The sequence below is a fragment of the Poecilia reticulata genome, linkage group LG15, assembly GCF_000633615.1.
Source record: "Poecilia reticulata strain Guanapo linkage group LG15, Guppy_female_1.0+MT, whole genome shotgun sequence".
Classification (NCBI taxonomy): domain Eukaryota; kingdom Metazoa; phylum Chordata; class Actinopteri; order Cyprinodontiformes; family Poeciliidae; genus Poecilia; species Poecilia reticulata.
In genome coordinates this window covers 16,095,613-16,105,724 of record NC_024345.1, presented here as the reverse complement: position 1 = coordinate 16,105,724, position 10,112 = coordinate 16,095,613, and the positions used below count along the sequence as shown (strand labels likewise).

Here is a 10,112-nt window from a genome sequence, read left to right as displayed (position 1 = left end):
TATAGGTTTATTGCCCAGCCTTACTACACAGTAATAATGGGTTTTATGCTGCTGATGGGTGGGTTTAATGGAACAGCTGTAGGTGGTGGGGGCACCGAGTTCGCCTGGTGTCCCCTGTCTGCCCTCGGCCCTCTCCCGGCCAGCCCTGCCCCTCCTGGGAACGTATGAAAGAATAAATGCTCCCATTGTACACAAAGGCTGCATTTCTAGTGCTGCCGATGGTTTTCTGCGTTCATGTGTGCTTTTGTGAGAAGCTGTTGTTTCTGCTGTGCACTGAGGTCATACAATATGAAGTAAAAACCTCTTTCAACCAATTTGGCTCATAATATTAGATAAGAGGTATTTCCTTTGTGAGAGAAGCAATAAATTGCCATGTGGACCTGAACTTGCTTCCTTTTTCAGATGGGCCCTGTGGTATTTCAAAAATGACAAGAGCAAAAGCTGGACGGAGAACTTGCGTCTCATTTCCAAGTTTGACACAGTTGAAGACTTTTGGGCGTAAGTTTCGTTTTTATGAAATGATACAAACTCCTGCAAATACAATGTGGAATCATTTATGTGTACTGAGATTTGCTTCAAATGAATTCAACTTTTTAAATTTTCTGTGAGTTTTTATGAAAGCGATTTAAAAGCCCAAATAATCTCTCGTATTTTTCTATTTCAATAATGTACTGTGAACTGTTTCTGAATATTACAAAGATACTATTGAATATTCCCATAATATATTTTGAATGAATATATGAAACCTTCCATCAAAACACATACAATCCAGCAGGGCTGTTTGATGTCTGCAGGATGTTGTTGATCATTTTACTGTGATCTAAAGCAAATGAGGCTTGATATGTATATGTTTGGATTTTGCTGAGTTTTGTTGTTTGATGTTAAAAAAAATTCTGATCTTTGTTGCAGATTATATAACCACATACAGCAACCAAGCAAACTTGGCTTTGGTTGTGATTATTCCTTGTTTAAGGTAAATCAATTTCTTTTTTTTCTTTTTTTTTCCCTTATTGTCCATTTGTATGAATATTTTTTGCCTACAATATGACATTTCTTCTTTGTTATCATCTGATAGTGTTTTATTTCTCTTAATATGTTGAAATAAAATAAGAGTTGGTAATATTTCTCTTTCACAGTCTGGCTTTCATACATATTAGCATATCTGAAATCAGCTTTTTCAAATTAGAGACTGTTCTCTTGAGTTTAAGAATATATACAATGAACAGAATATGAATGCATTGGAAAGAAAAGGACACGCTGTAGTATTTAACATAATTGTAACTATCTGTGCCAGGATGGCATTAAGCCAATGTGGGAAGATGATCGGAATAAGCTCGGGGGTCGATGGCTGATGACTCTCAACAAACAACAGAGGCATAACGACCTCGACCGCTACTGGATGGAAACGGTACCGCCGCTGTTTTCTCCCCAGAATGACTTCCTGTCATCTAATAGGATGATTTGTTTAGGAAAAGATGAATTGACCCATGTTGTCATGCTGAACCTTACAGCTCCTGTGTTTAGTTGGTGAGTCATTTGATGAGGCAAGTGAAGAGGTATGCGGAGCTGTGGTGAACGTCAGACCCAAAGGCGACAAAATATCCATCTGGACCAGCAACTGCCAAAACAGGGAAGCCATCATGACGATAGGGTAAGAAAGAAAGTCACACCATTATGCAGGACTGTGCAAAAATATTTATACCCTTTGATCTTTTTCACGTTTTCTCACATTACAACCTCAAACTTTTGTCTTTTGTGATGTTTTATGTCGTAGAATATCACAATTATTGTGATTTGGAAGAAACGGATTCTTGGGTCTCAAATCTTTATTAAGTAAAATTCCGAATAGTGGATGGATTATAATTATATCACACCTTATGTTGGTCTAACATAAAATCTCAGTGAAACACATAGAAAGTTGTATTTTTTTTTTTAATTTATGCGACCAGTGTTATACTGCTGGATTCCTACGACCATTAGATGGTGACTGTGAGCTTCTTTTCCTTCTGTCTCTACAGGCAACTTTACAAAGAGCGTTTGAACATCCCTATAAAAGCCATGATTGGCTACCAGTCTCATGACGACACGTCCAGTAAGAGCGGCTCCACCACCAAGAACATGTACTCTGTCTGAAAACCCTTCCCTGTTTCGACTTGCTGTAGATTTAAACAATTACCAGTCTGCATCATCACATTAACTTTTTGAGTTGTCAACTACTATAGTGTATTTTCCTTTTATTGCAAACAAATATTGTTTAAAGTGTGTACAGTCTGAGCTACTCCCCCCACCCCTCCAACACAAGGAGTTATTACAACCAGGCTGGCTGGAGAGTCTGCCTCAAGATGTCTTAAATGAGCAGAAGAACATAAATAATTTCCTTTTAGAGTTGAGGAGTTGAGTGACTCGTATAGTGACCTCCCACGGCCATGCTGAGAGCGAGCTTTTTTCAGTACTCGACTACTTTGAGATGGGAAAGAACCCCCCTTAACTTTTTAAGGCCTTGTGTTTTCCTCATGCTGAATTCTCCTCTAAAAAGTGTTTCTTCTCCCACTAGAAAAATTCTAGACACATTTTTTTGCTTCACAGAACAAGTTTTAAGGACAGTTTTTAACTTGATTTATTCAGAGCATGAGGTGGGCTTTCAGGTGCATCAGCATGAAGAATCTACAGTATCCTAAAGTTTGGAAAAGCTGTGGTCACACTCCAAAGTGGAAGGTTTGGATTTTAAGGCCATCTGTTACTTCAGCCACGTTGGAATTGTTGAATATTGCTTGTAGTATTTCTTGTTTTGTTTTCTTCCACTTACATTTATTTATAATGTATGCATTGCAGTTGCTTAGTTGAAATACAACGATGAAACTTGTTTTATTTTTCTTTGGTTACAGTTTATAGTGAGGACTACTGCATATAGATGACATTTTTTCCCCTGTGTACCATACAGTAACATTGCTGACAGAAGGTGTGCTTTTCACTGTTCTCTTCCTAACAGCAACTGTAGATTATGTCGCACTCCTCAGTTGATGCGAAAGAAAGATGATATTCATTGTGAAATGACTTTGCTCATAATGTATCTTTATTATCTGTAATTCCAGGATGTATATTACCTTCTTTCAAGTAAAGGTTAAGTGCTTTGCATTAAACCACAACATTGTTGTCTCTTTTGTGAAGAGTTTTGAGTTCTCAGTGATTCAGCATTAAACCCAATCGAACAAAATAGGATTAGTTTGCTTGTGAACAACTGCAACGAGTCCAAAGGCCTTGGAGACTTGGTGATCATAAGATGCCACCCTGAGCTGTAGTTTGCAAACTCCGGGTACACGTATGAAAAAAAAGAAAAGGTATTTTGAGAAAGTTTGTCATTTCAGGTAGTGAATCCCATTCATACATTTTTTACAGGAGTGAAATATTTGATTATATTTTTTATGTCAGGTGCTTGAAATCCTCGAAAGTGCTTGAATTTCAATTGGGTGTTTTCAAGGTTTGGAAAGTGCTTGGAAGGTTTGCTAATGTTTGATTAGAAGCCAAAATTTGGAAAGCATTTATAATTGAAACTAAATATTTATTGTAACTTCAAATGACCTAGGCATACAGATGACAAAACCTCAAAATTTCATCTCAGAAAATTTTAATATTACAGCAATTCAAAAAAACAATTTTAGGTGCACCATATGCTGAGGCAACAGCTGTCAATGCTGCTCTCCTGGGTATGATTCAGGTCATTTGCTGCATGTCTTCTGTTAGCGGGACTCTTGTCCAGGTACTGTTGAATAAAATTCAATGGTACCAAAATCCATCTTAAAAAAAGCACATTTTTAATGTATGTATGCTATGTAATGTCCACTTTATGGCCAACACAGTCATGGGAAAGACGGCTTACAGGTGTCCAGAAGACACACACACACTCCACAAGGACATTAAACAAAAGGGCCTTGCTAAAGGAGCTGGTTGTTCATAGTGCTGCATCCTTGCATATCTATAAAAAGTTGTCTAGAACAAAAAACTGGTATGAAAAGGTACACCAGCAACAGAAATAAATGCAGCCTTCAGAGGTTTGTCAGGCAAAATATTGATCTAATCATCACAGCTTTGTGTAAAGACAACTATTATTGAATTTTGACGCTTCCTACAAGCTCAAATTACTTAATTACCTGACGTTTTCAGCAAGACAGGACACTAATGTTGAAAAAGAATAAACGAAGAATAGCTGAGGACCTGGTTATTATGGGTTAAAGCTAAGCAAACTACAGGTGAGGAGAATTTTAAATTGTTCTTGGTTTGGGGCAAATGACAAGATCGCCCAGGCGTTTAGGAATTCAAACACAATAAAACACCTTCAGAGATCTTAATCTAATTTTATTTGTAAAAAAAAAAAGTATATGGGAATGATAATTTAGCATTTCCAAGATGATTCCTGGTTTTATGTTTTTCCAGCATGGCCACAACACTTAACTTAAACACTTAAACTAGTAAACTAGCAACGTCGGTCTTGGAACACCTGATGCGATACAATCAGGTAATGTAATGGAAAGGACACAGACAACACCTTCTGTAAAGGAGGTGATGACGTCTGTGTGTTTTCAGTGAGAAAGAATCGTATAAGTCTTTGTTCAAAAACGTCACTCAGTTTTGATTGTCTAGTCAAACAGGATCTTTGGTAGTTACAGGAACTCCGCCCTTCGATCCAAGAGCAGGACAGACTCCAAGAGCATCACAGTCTATCCTGTCTATCAGCATGACACGTAATAACTTCTTAATGCTATTAAAGTGCCTAAACGTCAGGTTTGTACTGAGCTACAAGAGAAAATGTGTTTGTTGGTACACTCTGTCCACATTCTAAAGGTTATTGCACTAAAAAACACACATGCTAAAACTGTTTCATCAAAGCCAGATGACTTGGGTAAATAATTTCTGGTAAGTACAGTTTACACAGCTGTGAAAAATTATTCACATCCCTGCTCACATTTTGCTACGGTACAACCACAAGTTTTAACGCGTTTTATTAGGGTTTTATGTGATAGACCAACAGAAAGTTCTACATAATTGAGAAGTGGAAGGAAATTGACACAAGGTTTTGAAATTTGTGGCAAAGTGTGACATTTGTGTTCAGGCATTCTCGCTTTTATTCCCTACATAAAATCCAGAGCAAGCAATTACCGCTGAAAGTCTCCCAATTAGTAAATGGAGTCCATCTGTGTGAAAGTCATTCTCAGTATAACTAAAACCTGCTCTGTGAAAGCCTTCAAGGTTCGTTAGAGAGCATTAGTGAAGACCAAGCAAACACAGCAGACAGATCAGGGAGAAAAGTGATGACTCTCATGTTCGAAAATGGAACAGATATTGCACAAAAATATGCCAGTCCTTCTAAATTGGCGAGTCGGGCAAGGAGACACAGTTACAGTGGAATGGTTTGATCATTCCACTGTAGCTCTGGCTACAGTGGAATGATCAAACCATTCCACAAACCAGACAAACCAGTCTTCAAAACAAGACTTGGAACGGTCCAGTCCAAATCAAGACTTGCATTCAAAGAACAATCTGTGGCAAGATTTTTAATTTTCTTATCAATTCAATCTGACTGAGCGATATTCTTCGAGCAATATCGCACCGAAGAAAGGGTAGAAATTGTAATTTGTAAACGTGGAAACCTCGTAGAGACGTACCACCAAAAATGTTGCGGCTGTAAATGCAGTGAAGGATTGTTCTACAAAGTGCCGGCTCGGTGCTTCTGAATACATTTCCACGCTGCACGTTTCAGATGTACTTAGTGTTGGCATATCATATAAAATCCCCCCCACACACACACAAAATAAAGTTTGTGGTTAATATGACAAAAAAATGAGAGAAAGTTCTAGAGAGTGAATGATTTTGAAAGGCACTATACGTATGTGGTTTGTTCTGTTGCTGTTAAAGTGGAAGAGTTTTAATAAATATATTACCTAAGATACAGAAATGCCCAATTTAAGGAAACTTTTTTTCAAGTAACAGTTGAGATAATGAAACAAAAGTAAACGCAATCCAAGCCATCAAAGACTGAAGCAATGAAATAACAGAAAACGCTATTGAACCTTCAGCCAGGGTCCAGCCACTGTGGTCACTGATGTCCTACGCAGTCCTTCACTGCTGTTTGTGCTTTCCTGCTGGAACCTGGCCGCCTTATATCATGACATGGGCAATATCAAGGGCTTTTCCTCCTCGCGTTTGCTCAGCAGGTTTGAAACCATGAAGGATGAGAAGAAGAAAAACTCCACTGCGTAGGTGAGCTCAAACATCTGCAGGTTGACACTGAGGGTCCACTCGAAAACTGCAGACAGGAGGTTGTAGACGTACTCTTCCTGGACGAAAAAAATGGTATCTGCAGGTTGTCGAGTTAAGGATCTGAAGGACAAAGTCAGATCATCACTAAAAAGATTGTTTATGGCTGAATTGATCAAGGATTAAATCTCTTTTTTTATTTATATTCACTCCCTCACTGAAGCACCCCAGGGAAGGTTTCGTGCTTCCTCCTTGTGTCGTGCAAGCTGCTGTAGTCAGTCCCACTTAGTAAACACAGTTGCACAACAGATCTGTAAAGAACTTTGAGGCTATAACTTGGGTCTCGCTGCTATATCCTGCCTTCAGATATAGTTTAAAAATCATCAAGTTAAATTATCGTATAATCGTGCAAATGATAAGCATTTCTTTATTAAACAAAACTGATGTGGCATCAGACACTCCAAAAAGGATACAGCAGACAGTCACAGTGAACTGAACCACTGCGAAGAAGACGCGCAGAGGGAAGAGGAACCTTTCGAACCCGGTCAGGACACACTTCCCCGTCAGGGCACAGAGCAGGATGGTGTAGAAGCAGGCACACGTGAAGCTGACAGCAGCTCCGAGGTAGTGCAGGAGAGTTACAGCATCCGGCTGTGGAGAACAGTAACAGCTTTTTAATTATGAAAACAGAGAGGCATTCTTCTTTAACTGCAGTTAATTATTAATTCTCTACTAATGCTAGTAGTGAATTAGTGAATTTTTTTTGTCCTTCTTGCTGTTCAGCTCAGTCTTTTCCTCATGATTGGAAAAGATTTCAAAAAAAGGCATGTGATTGGTTTCGGTGGTGGACAATAGCAGGTCGTCTAATGCTCCTGTTGGTAACAGGTTTTCAATAAATAAGTCTGGAATCAAATGTAAAACACCAGTTTCTGTGCAATATTATGACCTGAGTACGAGATTAAAATACGCCTCCTGTGCTGGGAATCTTTAAAGAGTGCATAAAGCAAATAGTGACCTGCCTTTATTTGCTCTTTCAACACAAGTGTGAACTGAAACAGTTCCACTTTAATATAAGTATTCATAAGATAAAATCTTTTTACAATTCATCCTTCTGCATAGCAGCCCCAGGGGGTTTTCTGCTCACTTTTACACCGTTAAATACTTGTAGGAAGTAAAGCACCGCTTACGTTGCAGTTTCCAGCAGCAAAGGCCCCGGCGGCTGCCACCAATCCAAAGGCTAACGCCAATTTGCTCAGCATGGAGTGGCACATGTGCCTCTCCATTATGTGGGCATGATGGAATACGGTGAACAGCACAACTAAAGAGGAAAACAGGATTAGCATGACACATAACATGCACCAAACCACCTTAGAAAGTATTCATACCCCTTTGACCTAGTAATTATATGTGTATCATTTAATCTCAGTTTAAATTCAGTTTCTGTGTGAAGGCCTCGGAGGTTTGTTAGAGAACATTAGTGAACAAACGGCAACAAGAAACACAGAAGATAAGATATAGAGTCGGTTTAGGTTAAAAAACAGTATCTCAAACTCTGAATGTCTCACTCAGCCCTGCTTAATGTAGCATCTGAAAACCAATTTAGGATCTCACACCTGCAAACCTTCCACATATGGCCGTCCACTTCCACTGACAAGACGAACAAGGAGAGCATTTGCTATCCGTAAATAGCATGCCGTCCCCTCATGATGATACAAAGTTGAGGCAGCATCAAGATAAGGGGAGGTTTTTCTTTAGTTGGGACAAAAAAGCTGGTCAGAACTTATGTCTGTTTAATTTTTCTTTCCCTTTAATTTAACTTTAAGTTGAAGAACTTAAAGTTATGAGTGTGAAAAATGGACGGATGACAAATGTCATGGGATGTGAATACTTGTTAAGGCACTTTACATGTGAAGCACAGGCATTTTGCTGCTGAACTCACAGAGAAAGGTTCCCGCGTTCATTGTTGCTGTAAACAGCGAGCTTTCTGGACCAAAGGTGCCACTTCCGCTGGAATAAAAATAAATAAATAAATAATCTTTTATTATTTATGTTAATGATTCAAGCCTTGGGAAGACAAAATAGGACATTAAGTCTCCTGACTTTTTACCTTATTGTAGGAACAAAGCAACATCCTTCGGTCTCGTTCCCTCGACAGAAATTTTTACCGCTCCTACAAGAGAAATCGAGAACTTATTAGTTAAGATTTTTTTTTAAAAGTTAAAATAAAAATGATACTCAACTCACCAATCACTGAGCGAACACACATGATTGTTGGAGTGGGCCATGCCATATCTGAAAAAAATTGCAGAAGTGATCAATTTAGTTACATAATATCATGTTTGAATTCCAGCTTTAATTGGATTTAATAGTTAAATTGCTGCCAAGCAGGTTTTAAGGTTTCATTAAATCACAAGCGTCTTCTTATTTCTTTTGTATCAAACTAAGACCTATTAAACCAGCTTATTCATTTATTAAAGTTGAAAACTTTAAACCAGAGTGAATTCACAAAATGTCTTGCTTCAGTAAATTTTACTGCTAAAACCGAACTCAAAGAAAGACACAATAGAGGAGGAAAAAAACCACAAATGACTTTTAGAGTTTAATTATTAACAGAATGAATAACAAGAAAACACCTCTAGGTATTTCTTGTTGATCCAGTGAGCACACCCTGGCACCCTAAACAAGCCAGGTCACATATTTTCATCTCACCATCTCAAGGATACACGCAACTCACATCTCACTAAATGTGTGCCTTTGTGCTGGTTTTGTCTGATTTGGACAACTTTTTAAAGATTACACGGTGCCTCATCTGCACAGAATCATGCCAGCGTTATCTGTTACAAATGTCAGTCCTTCAACGTCTTTTTATTTTTCCTATCCAAGAATATATAATCTGTATTGTCGTCGTGGTAACCATGACGTGGTCTTGACATGCTGCCTTTTGTGGAAACTGTCACATTATCTGCAGGAAGCTGATCAGAAGGTGAAAAACAAACAAAACTGTTGTAAACTTGCCATTTAATGCCAGTACACACAGAGCAGCAGAGACAGTAAGCTGTAAAAATGAAATGTTGTCTTTTAACCAGGATGTAAAGACATTAGAGACACTGTCAATAAAGACTTACACGCTCCATGTTCCAATGAAGGACACCAGTGTTAGAGAGATGGGAAGGATGATCCAGAGCACCATGTCTCGGGGTTCAGGAAGAAGAATGAAATTAAAAACAAGGATTCTTGATGTCTTCAACACACTCGGTGTCAGACCTCTTTAGAGGTTTGTGGATTCCTCATGGAGAGAGAGCATTAAATCCCCAGGTAAAAAAAAAGTATCACAAAACCCCTGAAAGCCTCAGTGGTAAATAAATGTAATGCTCCTTAGTTTTAATAAGCAGTAACTCCGGTGTTGTTAAAGTAAGTCCTCCACAATCAAGAGTGCAGTGCTGCTTTATATGAGCCTCCTTCTGTTTGTCTCTGCCACTCCTCTGAAGCACCACCTTATTCTGAGAGAAGAGCGTTGGGAAACACGGGCTTGGCCCTCTGTCTTCAACCACATTGTTTGTATCGTTTCAAAGACTCTCTGTAGGCTTCGTCATGTGGAAAGCTTTTCATTGTTACAAATGTATAAAAGTTTGGCACATGAACTTGCTCAACTTTTCCTGTAAATCAATGATGGAAGAAAGTAAAGAACAACTTTAATTACATACAAATGATTTGATATTAAACACTTATTTTATAAGTATATATATACACTGCTCAAAAAAATAAAGGGAACACTTAAACAACACAATATAACTCCAAGTAAATCAAACTTCTGTGAAATATATATTGACCCTCGTCGGGTCAATATATATATATATATA

The 10,112-nt window shown here is 38.3% G+C and overlaps 2 protein-coding genes across 3 annotated transcripts in view; one reads left to right on the top strand and one right to left on the bottom strand.

The window, feature by feature from the left end:
• The window catches only part of eif4e1c (eukaryotic translation initiation factor 4E family member 1c), a 6,673-nt gene extending 3,527 nt beyond the window's left edge, over positions 1–3,146 (top strand). For both annotated transcript variants that reach the window (XM_008429595.1, XM_008429594.2), the window contains exons 3-7: positions 403–498; positions 910–973; positions 1,295–1,408; positions 1,512–1,651; positions 2,019–3,146. In XM_008429595.1, coding sequence (XP_008427817.1) covers positions 403–498; positions 910–973; positions 1,295–1,408; positions 1,512–1,651; positions 2,019–2,133 — 529 coding nt within the window. In that variant the 3' untranslated portion in view covers positions 2,134–3,146. The remainder of the gene's footprint in view (positions 1–402; positions 499–909; positions 974–1,294; positions 1,409–1,511; positions 1,652–2,018) is intronic.
• A 462-nt stretch (positions 3,147–3,608) lies between these two features.
• LOC103476879 (transmembrane protein 150A) lies at positions 3,609–9,946 on the bottom strand. The gene is made up of 7 exons (XM_008429593.2): positions 9,378–9,946; positions 8,497–8,544; positions 8,360–8,422; positions 8,192–8,259; positions 7,440–7,570; positions 6,726–6,903; positions 3,609–6,352 (listed from the first exon to the last, which is right to left on the bottom strand). Exons 1-7 carry the CDS (start codon positions 9,440–9,442, stop codon positions 6,159–6,161), a joined length of 747 nt encoding a protein of 248 aa, XP_008427815.1. The 5' UTR covers positions 9,443–9,946; the 3' UTR covers positions 3,609–6,158.
• Between the last annotated feature and the right edge of the window lie 166 nt (positions 9,947–10,112).

What these genes read in the sequence shown, in the direction of transcription:
- LOC103476879 (XM_008429593.2), bottom strand. Translation starts at nt 9,442, where the DNA reads ATGGTGCTCTGGATCATCCTTCCCATCTCTCTAACACTGGTGTCCTTC. An exon ending in GTGTGTTCGCTCAGTGATTG is followed by an intron (nt 8,423 to 8,496) that starts GTGAGTTGAGTA and finishes TTTCTCTTGTAG; the next exon opens with GAGCGGTAAAAATTTCTGTC. An exon ending in GTTCACTGTGACTGTCTGCT is followed by an intron (nt 6,353 to 6,725) that starts GTATCCTTTTTG and finishes GACAACCTGCAG; the next exon opens with ATACCATTTTTTTCGTCCAG.